The sequence below is a fragment of the Eschrichtius robustus genome, chromosome 16, assembly GCF_028021215.1.
Source record: "Eschrichtius robustus isolate mEscRob2 chromosome 16, mEscRob2.pri, whole genome shotgun sequence".
In the NCBI taxonomy this organism is placed as follows: domain Eukaryota; kingdom Metazoa; phylum Chordata; class Mammalia; order Artiodactyla; family Eschrichtiidae; genus Eschrichtius; species Eschrichtius robustus.
Window position 1 is genome coordinate 76,877,386 of NC_090839.1, and position 26,339 is coordinate 76,903,724.

General features: G+C 50.0%; 2 protein-coding genes across 3 annotated transcripts; one reads left to right on the forward strand and one right to left on the reverse strand.

Annotated features, from left to right (window-relative positions):
* Positions 1-560: 560 nt before the first annotated feature.
* Positions 561-1,235, forward strand: C16H16orf54 (chromosome 16 C16orf54 homolog). The gene has a single exon (XM_068525287.1). It carries the CDS (start codon positions 561-563, stop codon positions 1,233-1,235), a length of 675 nt encoding a protein of 224 aa, XP_068381388.1.
* An 11,481-nt stretch (positions 1,236-12,716) lies between these two features.
* On the reverse strand, positions 12,717-25,919 carry QPRT (quinolinate phosphoribosyltransferase). 2 transcript variants are annotated; one of them, XM_068524810.1, is made up of 5 exons: positions 25,848-25,899; positions 19,617-19,720; positions 14,533-15,068; positions 13,825-13,956; positions 12,717-13,745 (listed from the first exon to the last, which is right to left on the reverse strand). In XM_068524810.1, the coding sequence occupies exons 2-5, from the start codon at positions 19,696-19,698 to the stop codon at positions 13,527-13,529; spliced, it is 969 nt and encodes a 322-aa protein (XP_068380911.1). In that variant the 5' UTR covers positions 19,699-19,720; positions 25,848-25,899; the 3' UTR covers positions 12,717-13,526. The 2 variants fall into 2 exon arrangements, with proteins under 2 accessions (XP_068380911.1, XP_068380912.1); XM_068524811.1 differs by lacking the exon at positions 19,617-19,720 and having other exon boundaries at positions 25,848-25,919.
* Positions 25,920-26,339: the final 420 nt, after the last annotated feature.

The window sequence follows — 26,339 nt, forward strand, 5'->3', positions numbered from 1 at the left end:
TGGGCAAAGCCGGAGAGGCGGGGACAGGTGCAGAGGTGGCACCTGAGACCTGGCACAACAGCAAACTCAGGGGGGCCTGCAGAGAACAAGACCAACTCCAAGGAGAGTTGTGAGGGCAAAGGAGCACCCAGGGCGCCGCCGAGGTGGCCGGGAGCGGGGCCCACACGCAGGGGCAGAGCTGGGACGGAGGCTCTCATTTCCTCACCCAGCACTTCTTCCAAGCAAGACATGAGTGGGCTGAGACAGGAGGAGAGAAGTCCTTGGGTTCTTTGAGTTTGAGTTCAGTTTTGTCTGAGGCACCCTGGAGTCTGGGAGGAAAATGCAGCTTCCAGAAAGGGCCTGGGGATTCTGAGCAGGAGCCCCTGGCTGCAGACCGAGGTGGGCCCCATCTCTCTGGCCCTCTGGCTGCTTCCCGCCGTTTCTGGGTCCTCCGGGCTCCTCTGTCTGCCTGGGTCTGTTTCTCCAGCCAGATGTTGCTGAGCCCTGCTCCCCTGGCCCTCTCTCTCCTGATGGTGCCAACCCTGTGTCATGTGCTTCCTTTCCTGACCCCGTCTCTCCAGATGCCTCCGACCCCAGAGCAGCCATCTGGGCACATGGAGGGGCCCCCTGCATCAGAGGCTTCCTCATGGCCCCCGCTGCCCTGCGGGCCCTGTGTCCCCATCATGCTGGCCCTGGCTGCCCTGGCTGCTGTCCTCCTCCTGACCACAGCCGTGTTGGCCGAACGCCTGTTCCGCCGCTCCCTCCGCCCAGACCCCAGCATCTGCGCACCCACCCTGGTCTGGCGCCCGGGAGGAGAGCTGTGGATTGAGCCCACGGGCACCCCCCGAGAGCGCTCCGAGGATTGGTATGGCTCCGCGGTCCCGCTGCTGATGGACCAGGCCCCAGACCCGCCCACCCAGGGGGGCGCCTTGGAGGCACGAGTGACAGCCCCACCTGCCCCTTCAGCCCCATACTCCCCTCCCAGCTCCTTGGTCCCCCAGGCCCCACCAAACGCCCCAACCCATAGCACCTTCTGGAGGCCACCGGTCTGGGAGGAGAGGCCCCACACCCCAGGCCTGGTGAGCTGGGCTGAGCCTGAACAGAGGCCAGAGGCCAGTGCATATCCAGGGAGCCCCCAGGCCCGGAGGCTGCGGCCAGGAAGCCCTGATCCTGAGTGGGGCCTCCAGCCTCGGGTCACCCTGGAGCAGATCTCAGCTTTCTGGAGGCGTGAAGCCCGGACCAGCGTAGGTTTCTGAATCCCCAGGGCCTGGAGGACTGGCCTCCCAGAGACCCCTGGGGGAGGCCCAACCTCAGAGGGATCCTAAGACCCTGAGGCTCCTGAGAACCTGAGCTGACCACTGAGGCCCCGGGAAAGATTGCCCCTCCCTGGCCTTTTACTTCTGGATTTCGGTTCCCCTGGATCTGGGCCTGGACAACCTGGGTGTGGACGGAGCCTGTGCTGTGGGGCAAGCTCAGAGGTGCCTTTGCTTAGCTGCCCGGGGCGGTGGCTTAGAGAACTGGAGTTGGGGCCAACTCTGGGCCAGAAACTGCCAAGATCACATTCCAGATTAAGAACTCAAGGTACCAGACAGACAGGAAATAGCATCAACGCAGCGGCTTCCACCCTCCTTCAGTGTGTACCTAAGATGCCGACATTGGAGTGAGGGTCCCAGGGATGCTGAAGAACAGAGTGTGGTGATGACAAGTGTCAGCCGTGCGAGCAGGAGATGACAGGAATTCAGCTTCCCAGAGCCACGTCATCCCTCCAGAAGAACACATACAGAGAGGTCAAGATCAGGCAAAAGAGCATCTTATTACATACAAACTGCGGCTTTGACCCCCACCTCGCAACAAGAGGCCCTCTCTTGCCTGCAACTGGGACCCAGAGTAGCAAAAGGCCAGCGGGCAGCGTGTCCTCTTGAGGCCGCCGCATCTCAGCCCTCTGGATCTTACCCTTCCACGGTGAGGGAAGCCCAAGCCAAGGAGATCTGAGTTTGATCCAGTGTGGAAAGGAACATTGTCCCGGGGCAGGGCAGCTCCCAGAACGTGGCCCCTGGCCGTCTTCCCTCCCAGCTTCCTGGAGTGGCCCAGAGAGACACAGTTGCCCCAAGACAGGCTTACCTATGATACTCCACCCGACAAAAATGGAGCCCCAATGTCTGTATCAGCCGACCTCCCCTCTGGGCGCAGAGCCAGGTGTTGGGGGGAGGCGAAGGAGTTTCCATTCCCTGGGCTCTGACCTCTCAAACCTCAGTCCTGAATGTTAGGATTTTGCCATGTCAGTTACCACCTGTACTTTATATTTTTCTTTAAATTGGTTTACTATTTGCTTAATAAATTCATTTTACAAGGAATCTGTTTTGTATCACTTCTGTAAATGGAAAACCAAGTATCACTTGTCAGAAATAGAAGGTAAGACATGGAAATAAATACAGTGTAAACAAAGGTATAGAGTTCTAGGTAGACATTGTTTCCTGCTGGAGGCATTGACCCAGAGATCTGCTCTTTCTTTGTCAAAAGGCTCAGCAAGTATTAGGAAAGTGTTAGGCATACTAAGTGCTACCCTGAGACCACCCCCGAGAAGTGCTGTGTTGGATGAGAGCCCTGCATGGGGAGCAGCCATCCTGTGCTACTTAATGCTGGCCAGGAACCCCCTCCGCCACCAAGTTCACCCACACCCCGGAAATGCTGTCAGGCAGAGGCCAGCACTCTGCTCTTCCTGCTCAGAAGGGCCGGGGGGCACCTGGGCCCGGACCTCCCTTCTCACCCCTTGGATGCCAGGAGTCGGACGAGCAGCCAGGGGATTAGAAGCCCCCTGGCTGAGGGACATCCACCCCCCCCAACCCCCGGCTGCACTCATCCAGCCTGTGTTCCCAGCATCTTCCCTGAGCCAGGCCCTGAGGAGGGAGGAATCACACCTGGCCCCCGCCCTCAGGGAGATCTCAGCCTCTCTAGTGGCAGGGGTGGGGGTGGAGGGAGGTGAGATAAGACAGGAAGACATAACTGATGCGAGATCAGGGCTGCTGTCCCACCTCTGTCACTCACAAGCCAGGTGACTATGTCACTTCTCGTTGTCACCATCAGCTGACAGGACTGGGTTGTGGGGACTCTGCCCAGGAAGCATGAATAGTCCCTCAGGGACACAGAACTGAGATACCACACTCAGAGCTTAGAGGCCTGCATGCCGAGGGCTCAGCGGAGGCAGGATGGTGGGGAAGGGACACCAGGGACAAGGCCCCAGTTCTCGATCTGGTTCTATCACTCACTCTTGGAGAAAAGTACTTTTTGTATTACTGGGCCTCACATTCTTTCTCTTTACAACAAGAGAGTTGAAAGTTGAACAGATGCTCTATTGGGACTTTTCTAGCTGTGACATCTAAGGATACAATAAAATGAAAGATGGATACCTACACTCATGCATGGATGAATGTGATCTCCCTGAGGCAAAGTCCAGCTTGCTGTCCCCAAAGTCACCTTTATATCCCCAGACCCAGAACAGGATCTAGAACACAGCAGGAGCCCAAAGAAAGGGGAATGAATGAATAAGTAGGCGGATTCATAGATACATGTGTTTTACCCTTTCTCCTCTTTATTTTAAACATCTCCTCTTCATTTTGAACACCATCTTACTGGAACTTCCCTGGTGGTCCAGTGGTTAAGACTCCATGCTTCCACAGCAGCGGGCGTGGGTTCAATCCCTGGCTGGGGAACTAAGATCCCTCATGCCTTGGGGTGCGGCCAAAAATTAAAAACAAAACAACCCCACCATCTTACTACTTTCTCACGTTGAGTTCTTCCTTTATGATTTTTGGCATTTAAAACGCACTTCCTGGGCTTCCCTGGAGGCACAGTGGTTAAGAATCTGCCTGCCAATGCAGGGGACATGGGTTCGATCCCTGGTCCGGGAAGATCCCACATGCCGTGGAGCAATGAAGCCTGTGCACCACAACTACTGAGCCTGCGCTCTAGAGCCCACGAACCACAACTACTGAAGCCTGCACCTCTAGAGCCTGTGCTCTCAACAAGAGAAGCCACCGCAATAAGAAGCCCACACACTGCAACGAAGAGCAGCCCCCACTCGCCATAGCTAGAGAAAGCCTGCATACAGCAACAAAGACCCAACACAGCCAAAAATAAGTAAATAACTAAATAAATTTATAAAAATTTAAAAAATAAAATAAAATGAAACGCACTTCCTGTCTGGTCCTTTACTCAATAATTCTGGAGTTCCAAGTTCTAGGGTGTCTGCTCACTCTCCTTCGTGACAGATGGCTTCCTCTTATGTTTTCTAAGTTGGGGCTGTGAACTCAGCTTCAACAGGGCCTTAGTGGGAATCCAGGTGACTAGTTCCAGGGTGTCTCTCTAGAGAGCGTCTGTGTTTGATTCTGCCAAGGATGCTTCAGGGGAGTAACCAACCCTGGACCACATTATTTGTTCATTTTATTTGGGCTTCCGAGACTATGCAAATGGTGTAAATTTGAACCCCAAATTTAAATGAGGGCACACCTTTGGTTATGAATTCTCAGGGGAGACTTTCTATTGCCTCTAGATCTCAGGGTGAGACCCACGAGGTTCTTTTGTGCTTTATGGGCTGATGGAAAGACTTTTTTTTTTTTCCTAGTCTGCTTTTCCACTGAGGGTGTCACCCTTTAAGGGGCTGAGCTGTATATTAGGGTCTCAGTTTTCAACGCCCCAGGTAAGGCCTCCAAAATCTCGGTGGATATAAAACCCAAACCCTTCATTTTGCTAAGATCTACAACTGCCCATGAGCTCCCCTAGCTTTGGTTTTCAATTTCCTCTTTGTGTGTGGCTCCAGGGATTCCCCTTAGTTTCTTGAAACCCAGCTGCGCTTTGTAAAGGATGTTTGCTTGATTTTATGTAGCATTTCTAGATGTTTCACAGCAGGGATGTGCTTGTCAGGTTATACCATTCAAAATATCACAAAAAACAGATGATTTCCTCTATAACCAAGTTCAAATCTTTGCAGCCAAACTTCTGGAAAGAGCTGTCTGTCCTAGCAGTCTACATTTTCTCGTCTTCCCATCACTCTGCAACCTGCCACAGGCTTCTATACACTTCCAGCACTCTCTAGGAACTGCTTTCCCCCAAATCATGACCTACACATTTTAATCAAAGGATACCGCTCAGCCTCCTGTGGGCATTAGACGTTTTGATTCTTTTTTTTTTTTTTTTAACTTTTTGGCCACACCACGCAGCATGTGGGATCTTAGTTCCCGACCAGGGATTGAACCCACGGCCCCTGCAGTGGAAGCACAGAGTTTTAACCACTGGGCCACCAGGGAAGTCCTGATTCCCTTTTTGACATGTTCTCTTCCCTTGGCTTCTGTGACTCCACGTACATCTGATTTCCCTTCCCTCTGTCTGCCATCTTCTCTGATTCTTTTGCTCTCTGCCTTCTTCAGCTTTTGCTTTCCCTCGACACAGTCTTCCTGGGCAATCCCACTGACACCCATAGCTTCAGCTCCTGGCCTCCCTGATGATCCCCAAGTCTCTGCCTCTGACTGTGGCAGATATGGTCCTCCTACAGACATCCTGCCATTATTCTAAAGTAATAGTACCAGTGGGAGAGAAAACAAGATGATTAACTAAAAGATTATTTCAGGGACTTCCCTGGTGGCGTAGTGGTTAAGAATCCGCCTGCCAATGCAGGCGACATGGGTTCAAGCCCTGGTCTGGGAAGATCCCACATGCCGCGGGGCATCTAAGCCTGTGTGCCACAACTACTGAGCCTGCGCTCTAGAGCCCGCGTGCTACAACTACTGAAGCCCATGCACCCGTGCTCTGCAACAAGAGAAGCCACCACAATGAGAAGCCGCTGTACCGCAATGAAGAGAAGCCCCCGCTCGTCACAACTAGAGAAAGCTCGCGCACAGCAACGAAGACCCCAACGCAGCCAAAAATAAATAAATAAATAAACTTATTTAAAAAAAGAAAAAGATTATTTCAGAACCTCTCCACAGTCATCCTTGATTACAGAGTCAGTATTTACCCCAGTATTAAAACACGCCCCCCCCCAAAAAAAAACAACCACAGGGGTCGTGAATTCACATGCAGAAATAGGCCAAGTCAGAGATATAGGTGAAGAGTGATGTGGACCAGGGGACAGAGGTGAGAAAAGACTTCACACCTGTCTGTAAGGGCAGCTGCCCCTCGGCTCCACCAATCACATCCATCCTTCTGATTTTCCAGCAGAAGCTAGAAATTTGGTTTTTAGGTAAAATCAACCAAAATGTTAAGACCACTTTATATATATGTATATGAATCTATCAACCTATAAAATCCAATGAAATCAGCCTGTGGGCCACATGTGGCTCAGGAAACACTGGTCGGAGATCTCTTCTAAACAAACTTGAGGGATTTTCCTGGTGATCCAATGGGTAGGATTCCGCACTCCCAATGCAGGGGGCCTGGGTTCGATCCCTGGTCGGGACACTAGATCCTGCATGCTGCAACTAAGAGTCCGCATGCTGCAACCATGAGCCCGCATACCGCAAAGAAGATCCTGTGTGCTGCAACTAAGACCTGGCGCAGCCTAAATAAATAAATAAGTATTTTAAAAACCCAAAAAACAAAAAACCAAACTTGAACAAGTGCCTGGGAAGGTCCCTGAAATGGGTGTGGAGGGTCCCTCTTTGTGTTGGCCTTTGGTGGTTGGAGATGGGACGGCCTGCTCTCAGATGATCTTAAATCAGGGTTTTCCCCACCTTCACGCTGTTGACATTTGAGCCAGATAATTCTTTGTGCTCCTGTACATTGTGGGATATTTAGCAGCATTTCCGGCCTGTAGCAACTAGGTGCCAGTTGCATCCCCCTAGTTGTGAAGGGATGTTTCCAGGCATTGCCAAATGTCACCTGGGGTGGGGGCGGGGAGGGGGACAAAACCCTCTGATGCTTCTAAGTGAAGCATTTTAATCAATTAACACACCGGCCCACAGAGCTTGCAGCCTGTCCAGGGACAGGGCTGCTGGGGACCTAGAACCACTCAGCTGCCAAGTAGAACAATGTGGGCCTCCTCTTACTAATTTTCAGTGGCACCAAAAAAGGATTAAGATGAAGATACAAGACAACCAGCCTTGGAGGAAACAAATAAATAAGATAATACACCAGGAAGCCGGCAGAGGCTTCTAGGAAGGCAGTGCATCATAATGTCTTTTGTAATTGGAAATTCTAATATAATTTGGAAATTGCAAATTTGATTGCCCAAATGAAAAAGTTCCTTCTAAATCAAAGGAAGGTGTGGGAGGAAAAAGTTTTTACACATCTCTCAGGAGGTAGAGGAAAATGACAAAGAAATGGAAAATAGGTAAGCAACATTAAGAGATAAAGGATCAATTCATTCAATATTTACCTAATAGAAGTTCCAGAAAGAGAGAACAGAGAAAACGGAGGGGAGGAAATAATGAAAGATTCTATGCAATGGAGAGAAGTATTTCAGGCAAAAAAAAGAGGTCTGTGAGGTGGCTCTCACCTGCCTCACACCGTCACCACCTGAGGAGCATTAAGGAACAGGGACGCCACCAAGACTCCCCTTCATGCCAAGTGGAGGAACAGGGACTGGGTTTACCCTTCTGCCTGAAACAACCTCCACTGCCACCACCAAACCAGACAAAATACATGGAACAACAGTTTTCAAAACACTGAACACCAAGCAATGAAAGACAGTCGTGAAAACAACGAAGTCTCAGAGGGAAAGGAAAACAAAGGAGGGAGTTCCCTGGGGGCCTACTGGTTGAAATCTGGCACCATCACTGCCATGGCCCGGGTCCAATCGCTGGTCAGGGAACTGAGATCTGGCAAGGTATGCAGCACAGCCAAAATATAAAAAAGAAAGAGAGAGAGAGAGAGGGAAGGAGGGAGGGAGGGAGGGAGGAAGGAAAGGGGACTTGTCCTTTTAAGATTGTCCAGCTTACTGCTTGAGAGAGTTTCCAAACTGCAGGCTCGGAGAAGAGAGAACCCCAAGATCTGCTGAGCGTCCCTCTTGCGTATTATCCAGCAAAGAACTGATCAACAGACATGTGTGAGAAAACCACCTGAGGCCAAGAGAAGAGCCATGTGAAAGGACTAAGGCAGCAGTGCCCAGGGCCTCACACAAAGCCAGGGCCTCTTCCCAGCAGCCAGACTGGAAAATGTCACAAGGCCTTGGGCAGTGCACTTGGGAAGGTCTTGGCTTAGTAGTAGAAAATAATCCACTAGACTGAGCACTGCTTTGGGCCTGCCTAACAAATCATACAGATTACAAAACTATCTGGTGTTGAGCAAGGTGAAATTCACCACATCCGGCAAGCAATAATTAACGAGTGAAAACACAGGAGAGGATCAATGAATGAACTGTCAGAGAAGATGTATGGACCTTTTTTGGTTCTGTTTTAATTATCGTACCCAGAGCATCGCTGGATTGCTGCCTCAGATAGGTCACTGAAGCAGTTCTTTTGCATCTTCTATCTTTCCCCTGACGGACTTTTCATCCATTGGAATGAATTAGATTGGAATTTTAAAATGCAAGACTTAGTCTAGCCATTGAAATCTTCCATGCATTTGGGTAATTACTATACCAATAATACAAAAATACGTTAGTACAGTCCTTTACCTAAAAAGCTGCCAAATCTCAATGAATTCCCCTTCTGGCTTCTAATATTCTGAGAAAACAAAGCAAATCATGCAAAAAATAAAAATAAGATATTTTTGGTTCTTGGTGAGATTACAGTTAAGGGGCCTTTATTGTTTGTTTTTTTTTTTAATGTGGGAAGCATGATTTTTATCCAGCCTGTAAGAAACCAGCATTGTTCTTTATATACTGATGTAGTATTCCAAAAGAGAATCTTTCCTTTGGTTAAAAAGCAGCCAAATATCAAGAAGCAAGTGACTTATGGGATGGTTCTTTGTTGGTGCTAAGTCTTCGAAAAATTCTAGCTCAAGAGCTGGGAGAAGAAATAGGTTACCCAGTGACCCACCAAACTAGAGGTATACGTGAGGATCTCTGCCTCTGGTCATTTTCTAAGTGTGCTGTACTAGGTCCAGAGATCCAAAGAGCCCTACCTACCTGAATAAAGAAAGCCCACATTATCTGGAGTAAATCTGATGTGCACAGCGAGATGTTATTCACAGCTTCACGATCAGATTCTCTTCAGGTCTTTGTAGTCTGGTTTTACAAGCTGAGTTACTTAGGGCCTCAGAAAGCAGGTCTTAAAAGCAGTTACTTACTAACTGCCAAAATGTTCTGTTCCTCAGGAAGTGATTAGAGCAAAGTACGGAGGTACTGAAACATTTATGGAGTTTTACCTACTGTATTGTCTTGAAGGGCTAGCGATAAATTAGTATACGTGTCAACACCGCATAATAGCACAGTGGGATTTTTCAAAGGTCCAAAGTTGAATTTTTTTCAGATGTAGTGTGGTTTGCTAATAATGTCTTGCCATTTTTAAATGCTTTCAGCTTTCACTGGCCTTGGCTCACTAAAGCTCGTGCCCATTGAGTTCACTGACTCTGCCAACCCAGTCTGACCTCTTGTCTTCCCTGACCCTCTAGACTGAGTACCCCAGTAGGTGGGTGGGTGGAGGGGTGGGAAGGGGGATGGGTGGATGCAAGGCGGGGGTGGATGGGCAGGAGGATAGGTGGAAGAGGGGTGGGCAGGTGGGTAAATGTTAGCAGGAGGGTGAGGGTGGGGGGTGGATGGGTTGGTGAGTGAATGAGTCTTGGTCGTCTCCGGAGTACACAGGGCCTTGAAGTCACTCAGATACCCTGGGCGGTTGGATGGGGATCTGATGAGGAGATGAAGCTGGAAAAGTGGGTGGAAGATGAGACTGCTGCCCACCCCTCCTCAGCTTTCCTTCTTGAGCAGATGCTATACAGTATTCATAGCCTCCTTGGCTAATATCTTTGGAACCTGGAAGGAAGATGGAATCAGAGGAGATTGGAAGGTGGTGTGACTGAAGTGTCCTCTGGTGGCCATAGGGGGTTTGACGGTATTCTTAGGTATTTTTTTCATTGTCTGTTCTCCCCTCCCCACTCCACACCCCCAGGCTCCCACAGAGCCCCACTAGAATATAAACTCCATGAGGACAGGGCTTTTTCACTGTTTACTCATTGTTGTCTATCCAGTGTCTAGAATAGTGCCTGGCACGTAGTAGGCATTCAACAAATACTTATTTTTGAATCCTGCTCCACCATTTTATTGATCTATGACGCTGAGCAGCATTCTTAACTTCATAAAGCCTCAGTTTCCTCATGAGTAAAATGGAGACGCTAACATCCCTGCCCCCACCAGCATTAACTGAGAAAGAGACCTACACGTGCTGAGCAAGAGCCCTCGGTCAAATGTGTGTTCCCTTCTCACCCACCAGCTGGCAGTGATGATGCGTTACATGCTGACTTGATTTGCACCTGATTTGATGGGCACATTTGCTCTAATGGGCATGGGCTTTATACTGCATGTGGGGCAGCCTGGGGAAATCGTCCAAGCCTAGTCCCAGGCAGGTTAGGCAAGAAGGAAGTGTAGCCAGATAGACACCAGGTGAAATGTGAGATTCCTCTTCTGCCGCTCACCCCGTCTCCCCACCCTCACAGCCACACCCAGCTCTTCCCACTGCGCTGAACCCATCAGGCTCCATCTGCCCTCTGAGCTTTTGCAGATGCTGTTTCCCTTGCCTACCTTCCCTTCTTGCCAACCCATTGCCATGACCCACATTCAAGGCCTCTGAGTGGCTGCATCAGCCTCCTCTTGGTCTGCCTGCAGCCACCCTGGCCCCCTCAAATAGATCTCCCTGCAAATATGCTTATCTCACTTTCCAGCTTCAATCTGACTGTTCTCAGGACAGAGTCCATTTTGTGGTCTGGACCCAGCCCAGCATCTAGCCATCTCGCCTCTCCTGATCCCAGTTTCAAAGCTTACACCAAACAATCCTAGCCATTTCCCACTTCTGAACCTTTGCCCACACAGTCTCCTCTGCCTGGAAATCCATCCCCTGCAAGGAGGGCATGGATTGCTTTTGCCTGCCCAGGATCCATTTTCTTTTCCACTGGTGAGGGAATCCCCACCCAGGGCTCAAATCTGGGATCTTCCTGTAGGGCTGGTTCATTTCTGTGATCAAGGGTGAGCTGGAGCTTGCTTTTTCATTTTTTAATTGGGATGCTGTGGGTGCAGCCTGCATTCTCCAGTTGGCTACCTGGGCCCCTATGTCTTATTCCAGCCTCCTCCATCTGTCACATCTGCTTGGGTCCTAGAGGCATTTGAGTTTGAGACTCCTGGTACACATCTCCCTTCTGCCTCTACTAGGCTCTGATTCCCTCCTGGATCCCAAGGGTTTTGCCTTTCAGTTCCCTGCTCTTCCTGGGTGCCCACTTCCCTGTCCTGTCCTGACACCCAGAAGTGCCCTTAGTTCTCTGAAGGTTCAGTTAATTCCCCTTCAGATCTGAGGAGCTGAGACTCAGAGATCTAAATTCCCTGGAGAAGGGAAGGCTGCCTAGCTGAGCGTGTCCATGTCTTCCCTGGAGAAAGGACAGGAGGGCCCCGGGGTGGAGGTGTGTATTACAGAGCACAGGTACAGCCCCAGGTGGCATCTCGCGGCTGTGTCCTGTGAGAATGGCCCCTTCAGTTCAGGACATCACCAAACGCAGTGTCCACTTCTGCCCAACGTTGTTGTGGGTTTTTTGTTTGTTTGTTTTGTTTTTGGCTGCACCCAGGGATTGAACCCAGGCCCTCAGCAGTGAAAGCACAGAGACTAGGGAACTCCTCAGCATATGTTTGGTGCTTGAAGGGTGAAGGTCTTGGTCGGTCTGGGGCTTTCACATCTGAGGTAGCTCATCTGCCCCTGGCCCATCGCTGGTCTCCAAGGTTGAGAAAGGAGCAAAGGGGTAGAATAGCTCCCTCAAGGCAGACTGGCACCCCCAGACTCCCCCTGAAGAAGGAACCTCTGTGGATGAGACCCATTTTTCTCTCCTCCTGGCAAAGGGCGGAGGAGAGAGTAGGTTCTGGGAGGGGAGAGGCAGCTCCAGACTGGAGTCTTTCCAGGAGGAGTCACCTTGGGGACCACCTTCACCCATGGGAGCCCTCATGCTCTGGTTCCTCCCAGATCCACCCAGAAGGGTTGGAGAGAGGCGAACCCTAGGCTTGAGGTGAGGGTAGGAGGGGCCACACAGGTGGGCAAGACCTCAGGGGGGTGGGTGTGTGTATGCATATTTGGGGGACTGGATTTAGACCCACTGCTTAGACTTCTGAGTCCTGACTCAACATGGAAGGAAGTTTGACGTCTGAACACGGACCCCCACCACCCTCCCTTACCCCCTAACTGACCTTGGCTCTGGCCCCAGCTGCTCTGTACCTCTCCCAACTAATGATATCCCCATGGAACCAAATCCTAAAGGGACTTCAGCACCCAATGGGGGTTTCATTTTGGGAGGGATGCATGGTGGAGTCTGCTTGGGACCCCAGGAGTGAGGAATAAGCAGGTTTCTCACCTCCAACCAAAAAGGTGGTAACAGCAGCCACAGGCAAGAGGTGAAATACTTAGTAACCAGTACAACATGGGCATCAACCAAGTGTAGTGTTCCAGCTGAACATCAAACCGGGTATCACATATCCTCAAATATAAGATGCCATTGATTGTAAAACACACACACTATTACTCAAAAAGAAAATTGTCAAACCAGTGCTTTCTTATCACTTACAATTTCTATTTTATACTTGTTGACAAGAGTTCTTTTGGACTTATTTCCACATAGATCGTTATCATGTTGGATCTACAAGCCACAGGCACAGGCCACAACGGCTACGTGACAACCGATGCCTGGCTGACAGTGACCATTAGACACCCTTGATTACACCATTTTTTCCCACAGACCAAATATGACTTCAGTGTATGTGGGAAAAAAAGTGCTTCTTAGAACAGAAGAATGATGGTAATTTCTTTTTTTTTTAAATAATTTTATTTATTTATTTTTGGCTACTTCGGTTCTTTGTTGCTGTGCGTGGCTTTCTCTAGTTGCGGCGAGCGGGGGCTACTCTTCGTTGCGGTGCGCAGGCTTCTAATTGCGGTGGCTTCTATTGTTGTGGAGCACGGGCTCTAGGCATGCGGGCTTCAGTAGTTGTGGCACGTGGGCTCAGTAGTGGTGCCTCGCGGACTCTAGAGCACAGGCTCAGTAGTTGTGGCGCACGGGTTTAGTTGCCCCGCGGCATGTGGGACCAGGACTCAAACCTGTGTCCCCTGCATTGGCAGGCGGATTCTTAACCACTGTGCCACCAGGGGAGCTCAATAATGGTAATTTCTAACATTTACTAAGCACTCACTCTGCGTTAATTATCATCCAAAGAAATCCATAAGGTTGGCTAGACCCATTTTACAGATTAGGAAACTGAGGTGAGCAGAGGTGAAGTCAGTCCTTCGAGGTCCCACAAGCAGTACGTGACAGAGTGGGACTTTAGCCAAGGCTAACTCGAGAGTGTTCTGTTGGCCACTGGACTTAAAGAAGTGAAATCGTGAGTGTCGCATGAAACCGTGTTATCCCACACTGCCAGTGTAGCCTCCTTGGCTTTAGGAGCGGCGGGCGTAGGGCACTGGAGTGGCCCCTTTGGCAAACAGCTTGAGGGAGAAATCGAGGGCCGGGGCAGCCTGGGTCAGCATCCCCAAAGAGATGACATCGATATGGGGCCCACAGAACTGAGGGAGGCTGTCCAGCGTGACGCCCCCGCTCGCCTCCACGCCCACGTTCGGGAACCGGGCCTTCAGCGCCGCGGCCGTGGGGTGCAGTTCCTGCGGGACACAAGCCAGCGAGAGGTGAAAGCCCCCGCCCCAGCCCCTTCCCCTTCCCGGGAAGCAGACGCCGCCTCACCTCAGGCCTGAAGTTGTCCAGCAAGACGAGGTCTGCTCCTGCCTCGGCCGCCTCCACAGCCTCCTGCAGGCTGCTGCACTCGACCTCCACCTTCAGGGAGAAGTCGGCCGCCTGCCGGGCCCCCCTCACCGCCTGTCAGGTGGCAAGGGTGAGAGTGAGAACGGGTGGCACCCGGCCCTGGGCAAGTGAGCTGGGACTGGCATTCGAAAGGCTCCAGCTGGATAATGAGCTTGGGGTTAATGAGGAAACCAGGCATCGAAATGGCTTCTCGCATATTAGGTGAAACCACGTGAAATTACCACTTTTGTGGGTTAAGAAAATGGCCGAATTCAGCACTATTTGGCATTTGCACCTGAGTTCAATTGACTCAGAATATTAAGACTGGAAAGGGTCTTCAAGAACATTTTCACAGACGGGGAGCAGGTCCAGGGAGTTAGAGTGACCTGCCCAACACTGGGTTCCCAATAGTTCGTCCTTTTCCCTTGAATATCATACCGACCAGCAGAAGAACGCTGGTGAAGAAGCAAGTCCAACCCTTCATTTTACAGATGGAACCACTGAGGGGTCAAGGAGTCTTGCATGCCCCAACTCCCAGGCCGTCACTATTTGCCAGGGAGTGGTTGGGGGTCCCTGGTAGAGGGGAAGGGCAATGCTGGCGGGGTGGCTGGAGCAGGGCCAGGGCAGGGGCTCAGCTGGACAGACAGACACCTTTTCCACACCACCAGCTGCCATGACGTGGTTGTCCTTCACCATCACCAGCCCTCCCAAGTCGTAGCGGTGGGAGGCGGCCCCACCCACTAGGAGCCCATACTTCTCCACCAGCCGGAAGCCTGGCGTCGTCTTCCTCGTGCCTGCCACGTGCCCGGCCCAGCCGGTCCCCCTGGCGGTCTCCACAGCAGCAGCAGCAGCGGTGGCAACTCCACTGCAGCGGGCCAGCATATTAAGGGCCACCCGCTCCCCCAGCAGCAGGCAGTGGGCAGGGCCCTGGACCTCGGCCACCTTGGCCACAGGCACCAGCTTTGATCCCTCAGGGAGGAACCAGGAGACCTGGCAGTTGACTTGGGCAAAGATGGCATCAAAGAAGGGCCTCCCAGCCAGCACCCCGGGGGACTTGGCCCACAGCATCGCCTGTGAGGGGGCTGCCCCTGTGACCAAGGCCATGTGGTTGAGGCCTGGGCAGTCCTCTCGGAGCCAGCTTTCTGCCAAGGCGGCCAGAGTGGCAGGGGGCAGCAGGAGCGCCAGGCCTGGGAGGGAAAGAAAGAGAGCAGTGTTACATTTTGGCTGCCTTTCTGGTAGTCAGGGGTGATTGTCAAAATACCTAACAACAGGCTGAATTGGGCACTAGCCAGTCAGGGTGAAGACCTGGGGGTTCCAGGAGAGGGGCTGAGGCACTGGGTGGGCCTTGTGAGCTGAACAAGGTTGTCAGATTGACCAAATAAAAATACAGGACACCTAGTTAAATTTAAATTTCTGACAAACATCAAAGATTTTTTAGTATAAATATATTCTAGGCTATATTTAGAACATACTTATTCTTAAAAATTATCTGTCAGTTATCTGAAATTCAAATTTAACCGAGTGCCTTGTATTTTATCTGGTAAACCTAGTGCTAGACCAACAGCTATTCACCAGTGGAAGAGAAATGCAGCCACCTAAAAGCCACTCTGGGCTTCCCTGATGTCGCAGTGGTTAAGAATCCGCCTGCCAATGCAGGAGATACGGGTTCGAGCCCTGGTCCGGGAAGATCCCACATGCCACGGAGCAACTAAGCCCGTGCGCCACAACTACTGAGCCTGCGCTCTAGAGCCCACGAGCCACAACTACTGAGCCCGCGCACCACAACTACTGAAGCCTGCGTGCCTAGAGAGCATGCTCTGCAACAAAAGAAGCCACCGCAATGAGAAACCTGCGCACCACAACGAAGAGTAGCCCCCGCTCACCACAACTAGAGAAAGCCCGTGTGCAGCAAGGAAGACCTGATGCAGCCAATACATACATACATACATAAAATTTATTTTTAAAAAATTAAAAATACATTTAAAAAAAAAGCCACTCTGTTGCCTTTCCGTCTGCCTTGCATAGAAGGATCGGTTATTTACTAGCTGAAGCCCCCAGGAGACTGTGAGCTGTGTGTCTTTCCCACCCCTGCCTTCTCTATAGCACCAAGAATTTTAAAGCCGGAAGTTCAGCTTTTTACAGATGTGGAGACTGAGGACCAGAGAAGAAAGGCAAGTCAGCTGAGGTCGCACAGCATATTGACAGCAGAGCGAGACTGGCCAGGCCTTGTGGCCATGGCCATCTGTTCCTCCACCTTTGCCCTCTAGCTTGAAAACCTCTCCTTCACCTGATGTTTCAAAAAACCGTCATCTCTCTAGAGATGGGGTTGTATAAGGAGGAAAGAGCACAGGGAAATTGGGTTTGAGCCCCTGCTCTGCGAGACAGAGCTTCAGGAGTGTGGGTGAGCCCTTTGCCTGTAAAATAAGTGTTAAGGACAAGGTGGTCTCTGAGGTCCTTCCCGCAGGCGTGCCACGTTGATGGGCCGCTGCCTCTGTTGAAATGAATGGGGTGACCGCAGAGGCCGAGTTCAGGCGCGGTGCAACATCGCCATCTGTCGGCCAAGAGAAGACCTGCAGTCTCGTGGGCGGCGCCATAGGTGGACTTCGCTGCCCGGGGGAGGGGGAGACAATTCGATAACATGTGAAGGGGGATTATTTAGTTTTATTTTGTTTCCCCCACTTTTGCTCCAAGCTGAAGTTAAGGCCAGACATTCTGGCTTGCTCTACTCTCAGAAGGAGGGGCCCGTCTTGTCCAGCCCTTCTTCCCCAAAAACAAGCACCTGTCCCCCACCAGCACCCACAGACCTCAGTTATCGCACCTGACCCTCCTTCCCCAAGTTCTCGCCCACAGCTGCCCCACGTGGTTTTCATTCTCACTCAGAGCCAGCTGTGGGCCAGATGCTGGGAACAAAGTCGGTGATAGGGAGAAAAATATAGTCCCTGCCTCCACCGTTCGCGGTCCCGCCGGGCAAATAAACCAGTGAACGAACAGCAGAGATGGATGCAAAGGCCCCCACTCCATTCAGACCAGGTGCCGTGATGTTTGCTTTTTTTTTTTTTTAATTTTTATTGGAGTATAGTTGATTCACATGTTGTGTGAGTTTCAGGTGTACAGCAAAGTGAATCAGTTATACATATACATATATCCACTCTTTTTTTTTTTTTTAGATTCACTGTTTGCTTTTAAAGTGAATTTGAATCCTTGGACTGGTGAGTATTGGATAAACAAACTGTGATGCATGTATACAATGGAATTCTACTTGGCAATAAAAAAAAAAGGAACCAACTACTGGTATACCCAACAGGCACACATCTCAAATGTATTATTCTAAGAAGCCAGATTCAAAAGGTGACATGCTATTTGTGTCCATCTATATGACTATATTCTGGAAAAGGAAAAAAAAAAAAGATAGCAACAGAGAACAGACCAGTGGCTGCCTGAGGGTGGGGGAGGGGCTGGCCACAAAGGGGGCAGCACCAAGTTTTGGGATGTGATTGAACAAGTCTAGATCTTGTCTGTGATGGTGGCTATAACACTGATGCATTTGTCAAGACTCATAGAGCTTTACACAGAAAAGGGTGAATTTTACTGTCTGTGGTTATACCTCATTAAACCTGACTTTAAAATCAAACCATAAAAAAAGGAAATTTAAGCGGATCACTCTCCTGCTTAAAGCCTCACTTTCATTGTATTAGCGCCAGCTCTCTTGACTTCTTTCCATTTTTCATTGATTCTTTGGACAAATCCTTGTTGAGCCCCTGCTCTGTGCCAGGTCTTCATTGCTAGGTGACAGAGAGAGCAGCTCTTTCTCTTAGCTTTCAGGCCTTCGCTTATGCTGTTCCAAGGCTGAGCCTTCTCCTTTAAGTCCCTTTCCTCACCTTCACCCCAAACTGCCCCTTCACCTCTCACTCAACTTCAGACCTTCTCTTAAATATCACTTCCTCAGCCGGGGGCTCTCACAGACCCCCTAAATCAGGTCACATGCTCACGCAGCTCCTTGTTCATCCCCCAATGTCATCCTCTGCTGGTGTTTTCTGTCTGGGGCCAAAATGTCCACTGAGTTTTCTGCTGTATCCCAAGTGCCTAGCACGCTGACCCAGGCAAATGTGCTGCTTGTATGGGTCAACGGTCAGATATTGGCAATTTCATATTGTTTAGTTTAATACTAAGTGTTTGATGATAGTTCTCTGAGCAGAGAGGCCGCACTGTGGAATCACAGCCCAGACTCTGGGGCCACTCGGCCTGGGTTCCAATACTGCCTCTGTCACTTTTAGCTAAGTGATCTTGGGCAAGAGACTCAACCTTTCGGGGGCCTTCGTTGTCCCAACTGTAACGGGGATAATAACACTGATCACCTCATAGGCTTGTTATGAAAATTAAGGGAGTTAATATTTGCAAAGCCTTCAGGAACATTGTAGGTATGTTTGCTGGCTGAGTAGGATTCATGGGAGAAATGTCTTGGGCCTGAGGCCAGAGTGAAAAAGGGACTAAACCAATTACCTGAGGAATTTGGACAGAGCCCGGGAGCCATCACAGAATTTTAAATGAGGGAATGATATGATTATGATTTTGTTCTAGAAAGGTCACTTCAGCCACCAAATGGAGATGGGCTGGGAGGCAAAAGGAGGCTGGGGCGATTGGCCAGACAGAAACTGATGAAGCCCCGAATTGGGGCAGTAACCAAAGGAAGAGCAAGCAGGGGCAAATGGGAGAGTTGTTTCCAAGGTAGAATCTACTGGAATTGGCAGCTAATAAGATGTAGAACCCTGGGGTTTCCATCCTGGGTAGCTGGAAACTGACATAAGGAATTGTTCAGGGTAGGCTGGGGTGGAGGAGGGGTTCGGCAGCAATCAGCAACCCGCACGGGCTGCGCCCCTGTGATGGCCGGTCGAAGGCACCTCAGCTCCCTGACGCTCTCTCATTTGGAACTCACCACAGAGGCTCATTCCCCTTTTACAGGTACAGAAACTGGATCTCCAGGAGGGTCAGAGCGTATGACAGAGCGGCAGAGCTGGGGAAAAAGAATGACTTTGGGGGAATTTCCCGGAGCTCCAGTGGTTAGGACTCTGCGCTTCCGCTGCCAGGGGTGCAGGTTCAATCCCTGGTCGGGGAACTAAGATCCTGCAAGCCACGGAGTGTGGCCAATAAATAAACAAATAAACAGAATGCCTTTGGTCTTGCAGATGTTAAGGTCGAGATGCCATCAGGAAACGTGGGTGGCTGTGCACAGAGGACAGGTAGAAGAATGTTCTGGAGTTCAGAGGAGATTTGGGGGTGAGGAATGGAGAATTTGGAGCCACCAGCGTGTGCAGATGGTCACTGAGTGGGTAAGATCACCAGGGCAGGGTGAAAGAGGAGAGCTGTGGGAAATGCCAGGATTTGAAGGACACACAGAGGCGTGGCTGTCAAAAACAGAAGTCCCAACAGGAGGGAGTGGATGTCTGGAAGGAGAAGAGGGTTGCAAGTAGGATGTGAGCAGAAGCAAAGCAGAAGAAAGGCTGAGAGAAAAAAAAGAAGGAGAAGAAGAAAGAAGGCTGAGAGTGAGCATTGCACTTAGCCCCTGGGAGGGCTTTGCCAGGGCAGTCTTAAGGCCTTGTGGTAGGGGCAGAAGCCACATTGTCATGGTCAAGGAACAGACAGGAGGTGAGGAAGTGGGGGAGGGGTATGGACAACTCCTTTCAGCAGAAGTTGAGAAAGCAGGGCCCCCCCCCGCCTGGGCTGCACATTGGAATCACCTGGGGAGCTTTTTGAACTCTGCTGCTGGGGTCCATTCCAGATCAACTGAATCAGAATCTTTCTGGGGTGGTTCCCATGCATCCAGGTTTTGGAAATGCTCCACCTGGGATTCAGATGCACAGAAAGGTTAACAACCAATGCTCACACAAGACCATATGTTGTATCCCTCCCTTTATATGAAACATCCAGAAAAGGCAAATTAAGAGAGACAGACATCAGAATAGTGGCGGTCTGGGGCTGGAAATTAAATGACGTGGGATCTTACTGGGGTGATGGAAATGGTCTATGATGATGGTGGCATAACTCAGTAAATTTACTAAAGAGCTTTGAATTGTCCACTTGAACAAATGAACAAGAACCAATGCTCTGCCAAAAGGCAGGAAACTATTTTGCAACCCTAATAACCCAATGAATCCAGGTATTGGATCAAAAGCCAACATCAGAAGAAAGACAACCAGATACTGGGCGCTCCTGATAGAACATCCCCCGACCTATGCAATACTCTTGCCAAAACAGCTGAACCGGAGTCAGATCAGACTTCTAGATGCAACCACCAATTACAAGAAAACCAGAAGACAGAGGAACATGTTAAACTATACCACGGGGATACAACCATAGGAAACTCTCCAGAAGATAACCTAATTTCTTCAACACATACATTGCAAAGAAAACAAAAGATTAAAAGAGTCGAAAACGCATACTAACCAGTCACAGTGTATGGATCTTATTTGGATACTACTTCAAACAAACAAATTGAAACCAAATTAGAACTTCTATGAAACAACTGAAAATCTGAATGCTGACTGGGTATTTGGTAACATTAAGGAAATTTTTTTTCAAGTGGGTTATGGTTGTGATTAAAAGAAAAGTCCTGGGCCTTCCCTGGTGGCACAGTGGTTAAGAATCCGCCTGCCAATGCAGGGGACACGGGTTCGAGCCCTGGTCTGGGAAGATCCCACATGCCGCGGAGCAACTAAGCCCGTGCGCCACAACTACTGAGCCTGTGCTCTAGAGCCCACGAGCCACAACTACTGAAGCCCAAGCGCCTAGAGCCCGTGCTACACAACAAAGAGAAGCCACCACAATGAGAAGCCCGCGCACCGCAACGAAGAGTAGCCCCAGCTCGCCGCAACTAGAGAAAGCCCATGCACAGCGATGAAGACCCAATGCAGCCAAAAATTAATTAATTAATTAATTAATTAATTATTTAAAAGGCCTTATCTTTTAAAAATAATAAAATACTGAGGTTTATGTATGAAAGACTCGACAGCTGGTTTTACTTTAAGGTAATCTTGGAAGGTAGAAATTAGAAAGGGTATGGGGACATCCCTGACAGTCCAGTGGTTAAGAATCCATGCTTCCACTTCAGGGGGCACAGGTTCGATCCCTGGTTGAGGAACTAAGATCCCGCATGCCATGTGGCACAGCCAAAAAAAAAAAGAAAAGAAAAAAAAGGGTATGGATGGGACTGGCTTGGCCAGAAGTTGGTGGTTGTTGAAGCTGGATGATGGGTACATGAGGATTCATCATACTTTTCTGTCTATTTTTGTGTATGTTTGAAATTCTCTATAATAAAACAGTAAAATAAATAGATAAATAAGAAAAGGAGAGAGAGGGCCCTCACTTAAGATAGGGTCAAGGAAAGTTTTTTTGTTTTGTTTTGTTTTTTTCGGCCGCACTGCATGCCATGCGGGATCTTAGTTCCCTGAAGAGGGATCGAACCCACGCCCCCTGCACTAGAAACATGGAGTCTTAACCACTGGACCACCAGGGAAGTCCCAAGGAAAGTTTTTTTAGGATGAATAGAGCAGTGATTCTCAACCTTGACTACACATGGAATTATCTGGAGAGCCTTGCCAAATGCAATGTCTGGGTCCCACCCACAGAGATTCTGATATAACTGGTCTGGAATGCGGTAATTTAATTCTAATTTGTAGCAGAGTTGAGAGCTTCTGAACCGCAGGAAGAGAATAATAGCTACCATACACTGGTGCCTACCAGATGCCGGGCACTTGCTATATATGCAATGTCACAAATCCTACCTGCCCTTCTTCATGGTAAAGGCCATTTGTAGGCAGAGAACCTAAGCTCAGAAATGCAAAGGGAAATTACGTAAAGAGCAGAGCTAGAAAATGGGAATTCCCTGGCTATCCAGTGGTTAGGACTCTGTGCTTTCCCTGCAGGGGACACGGGTTTGATCCCTGGTCGGGAAACTGAGATCCCACAGGCCATGCAGCGAGGCAAAAAAACAAACAAACAAACAAACAAACAAAAAAACCTATTCAAAACATTAAAGAAAAAAAATGATCGAAGTGGACCCTGGTCTTCCCTGTCCACACACAGAGGTGGTTTTAGAACCACACAGCCTTCACCCAGGGGTTACTCTCTTGCCCACTTATGCAAGATCAGCTGTTCTGATCGCCTAGTGTAAATGCAGAATGTTCGTGAAAAATAAATACATCTGGTTTTCTTTAGGCCCCAACTCTCTTGTGCATTTCCAACAAAAGGGATTCCTGTGGGTGGCTTTGAAAATAAGGGCTCTCCTAATTAGCCGCTGTGGCGAAAGGAACTGCAGAGAGGAGTGGGGCTGTTTTTGCAGCTGCCTGAGGAGAAGTGGCTGCACAGAGGAAACAGCTGTAACGCCCTGTCCCCTTTTTATTCTTGCCGTTGTTATACGTAAATATTCTCTCAAGATGCCTGGACTTCAGAGATTATAGTGTTACCCTGTGGGGTGTAACCTTGATCTCTCAAGGCAATCCTTTCTTAATTGGTTATTCCAGAATTTTATTAAAATTGGTGCCTCTGTTTTTGAGGGGATCCAAAGCATCTGGGGAAATTTCCTGCATTTGTCTCTTTACAGATAATGTAAAAAGATATAGACAAACTGACTCTGGCAGAATATTTGAAGAATTTTTCCCCCACTGGCACTTGTGCCGTTCTTGTCTGGATTGTTGACTGACTTTTACTGTGTTTCTATATTGCCCTAACCGGCCAGTGGCTCTGTACCAGGAGAGACTGGGCCAGAATCAGAACTTCCATCCCTGCATCTTTCCTTCAGTCATTTAATAAACACTTATTCATGCCTTTGATGGACGGGCACAAAGTCAGGGTCTGCAAATGCACCTAAAACAAATATCACAAGTTTTTTTTCTTAGTTTGATGTGTAACCACGTGTAACCATGTGGCCTGCGCTTGCAGCAACAGTGATGTTGTATGAGGCTGACAAAGTGTTCCAGCTAAAACCAAGTAATGATTGTTTTCCCCAATTTACAGGAAAAAAAATTAAATAGATAGACATCAGTTTTAAAGGTTTTGCCTTTATAAGTTTTTCTTAAAACTCTGGTGCCTGCTACCACTTGTCTATAGTAGAATCTGGAGTGACATCATGTGTAATAATAATAACAGCTAACACTTTTATGGTCCTTCCCAAGCACTGTTCCAAACATATTCTATATATTAACACATTTAATCCTCACAACGACCCTCATAAGGTAGGTACCATTATTATCTCCATTTACAGATAAGGAAACTGAGGCACTGAAGAAGCAAGTAATTTGCCCAAAGTTCACACAGCTGGGAAGTGTGGAGGCAGGATCATAAGCCTAGGCGGACTGGCCCCAGAGTCCCCTCATGTACCCAACCTGAGCACAAAATTATACTTAAAATTATTATATATTTATTATATCACTATTCACAGAGTTCTACAAGCCACACCCAAGAATCCAGGGCTCTGTCCCTGGTGTAGTAGGAACAGCCTGGGTTGGGGGTTCAGAAATGCCTGGTTTGAATCCCGGCTCCATCACCTACATGCTGGGTGACCTTAGGCAATTTCCTAACCTCTCTGAGAGTCAGTTTCATGAGGAGGTCACAGGGCTGCAACGAGGAGGGAATGGGCGATTCACATCAAGTGCCTGAGCCAATGCCCAGCCAGATGCCTTTGAACCCAGGTGTCTGACTCCCGGCAATTTTGTTCTCCCATCTATTTATTTGTTGATCCATTTGGCAAACACCAGAGGGAGACAGAGGCTGGTTAGCACCCCAGCTTCCAGATAAATGTTCTTTCCTTTTCCCCTTCTCTCCCTAGAGAGGAGAAATGACCTCCAAATAGAGCCAGATGTGATTGCCCGTCACACAAGTGGTAAAATGACCTACAGGGTTTCAGAGCAAGGAGAGATGACCTGTCGTTAAGACACAAGAGCAGTAAGAGAAGGCTGAGGAAGGTTGGCTCTGAGAATAGGCTGGCGTTGGCCAGGTGAGAGGAAGGCCCCCCCAAGCAGAGAGAATGGGAGAGAGCAAAGGCCCAGCAGTGGGAGGCCTGGGGTATATGTAGGTGAAGTTGCACGTGGAGGGTAGTGAGAGAGAGGGCTGAGTGGTAGGACGGGGCCAGACTGAGCAGGCCTTGAATGATAGGAAACCGTTAGGGTCTCGTTCAATAAACAATGGAAAATCCGTAAGACTTTTGATCAGAAGTCACTTGATCAAAAATGCACTTGTGAGTTTAAATATTTAAGTTGTGCCTAGGGTTTTTGAAAGATGTAAGTTGCAAGGCTGTTGCAACAGCCTGGACTAGGAAGCAGTGAGTCAGGGTAAAATGTAAGGGAAGGGTATCTGTAAGGGGACGGCTCCCTGCACACCATGCCCCCAGACCTGGCCCCGCCCCCTCACACCTTGGCCACCAGCCTGCCATCTGCTTCTGCCCCAACTCTGTCCTCGCCCCTCCTTTGCCCCACGTCCCCAGCCTTTGCCTCACCCCCTGACTCGACTACTCCCCCCTGGTTTAATTCCCACAGGTCAGTGATCCCAGAGCCAACACTTCTGGCTTGGCCCAGAGTTAAACATCAGTGTCATCACGTGTGTGAAGGCCGCCAGGCAGAGGAAGGCTCCCTCAGAGGGAGGTGGGAACAGAAAGACGTGGAGGTAAATCCATAGGATGCAGCAACTGTCTGGATATTGGGGTTCAAGGGAGAGTGAGCTGTCAAAGGTGACCCTGAGGTTTCCAGTCTGAGTAGGAGGCTGGTGAGGCACGAACGGAAACGGAACTGGTGTAGGGGAGGACTTTGATTTTGACACGCCAGGGACATGTCCCCAAAATGGAACTGGAACCTGGGGCAGGCTCAGAACTGGAGAGACGGACTGGAGAGATGGATGTGACTCCAGCGTAACTACTGAGTGATTTCTGTGCCAGGCGCTTGACGTGTATGATCTCATTTCATCCTCACCACAACCCGAGGGAAGACACTGCTTTCACTTGATCAATGAGGAAACCGAGGCACAGTGAGGCTAAGCATTTTGTCTGAGGTCACACAACTAGCAGGTGGCAGGGATGGGACTTGAACCCAGGCTCTGACTCTGAGATCATTTCTAAACCAAGAAGTAGTCTGGACCCCCAAAAGCTGGTTCCATGGCCAAGCCAGAGGGGCCGGGTATGGGGCCAGCAGAAGCCCTAGACCAGGGGAGGAAGGTCAGAGCTGGGGAAGGAGAAGCCCGGGGAGGGGAATGTGAAACTGCAGGGAGCCCTCCATGCTCATGTCATTTCCCGCCCGCATCCCCAACCTGGTGAGCAGGTAACTATTATTGTCATTTTGCAGATATAGCAGTACAAGGAAATGAGGCTCTGAGACATCAGGTGACTTGCTCAAGGACACAGTCTGTTCCTGGTGGAGCCGGGATTCAAACAGGAGGCTTTTGACTCCAGAGCCTGGCCCTTATCATCCTGCATCCAGCCTCCTTCACAGTGTCACTCCCCACAGGCACAGGAATCACAGGAATCACAGGACTCAGGCTCCCTTCCCCCACCCCACTGCGGATGGGACAGGACTTTGCCTCACTCCTCCAGAGTTGCTAGTGAGGGGCAAAGTCCAGAGCTGCTCCAGGTCCAGCCTCCCACTGCCCGGCCCCTTCAGCCCCCAGGCGACGTGGCCTACTCCAGGCCACCCCTGAATTTCCTGGGGCTCAAGCCCCTTTCTTCCCCAGAGCTCACTTGGAGACCTGTCGTAGAAGGATAAAGAAGAGTGAGAAGAGGTCTTTGCAGGGCAGAAAGGAGTGCTTGGGTTCAGAGAGGTTGGAGGGAGATGGGGGAGGGGTGAGAGAGTAGTTAGAGACCAGTGAAGATTTGGTCTTGGGGAAGGGGGGGGATGGGGACGGAGATAAGATGGGATGGGTGATGGGCAGGAGAGGGGCAGATGGTGCCGTAGGGATACAGGGGAGAGAGGGCTGGGAGGCTTCTTTACCTTCAGGGCCCATGACAGCCTGGAGCTGGCCGACTGGTGCGTCCACTGCTCGATCTAGTGTTTGGAGAGGCCGGAGACTGGGAGAGGGAGTGGGGCGGGAGGGGGAGGGGGAGGGGCCGGTCTGACCAGCCCTGACCGGCCCTGCCCTGGTTCTCTGGGGCTCCCTCTGGCCTCCAGGACACTCAGTCACATAACTCAGAAGTCCTCTCCTCTCTGAGCCACGGCCCTGTTCTCTCCACTCACCCAGCCTCCTTGACCCTGCCCCAGGGTGTGCTCCCTGTGATGGCTGGAGAGCGTTTTTGATGGTGCACTGGGGAAATCCTACTTCCATTCTTTTTTATCTCAAATACCTCTTTACCTTTTTCTGCACCTCCATTTCCTTAGCTGTAAAATGGGATAATACCAATCTCATGGCTTCAACTGAGAATCAAGTGAAAAAACTCTGCGGGTGACACAGAGTAGAAACTCAACAAATAGCCACTTTCCTTCTCT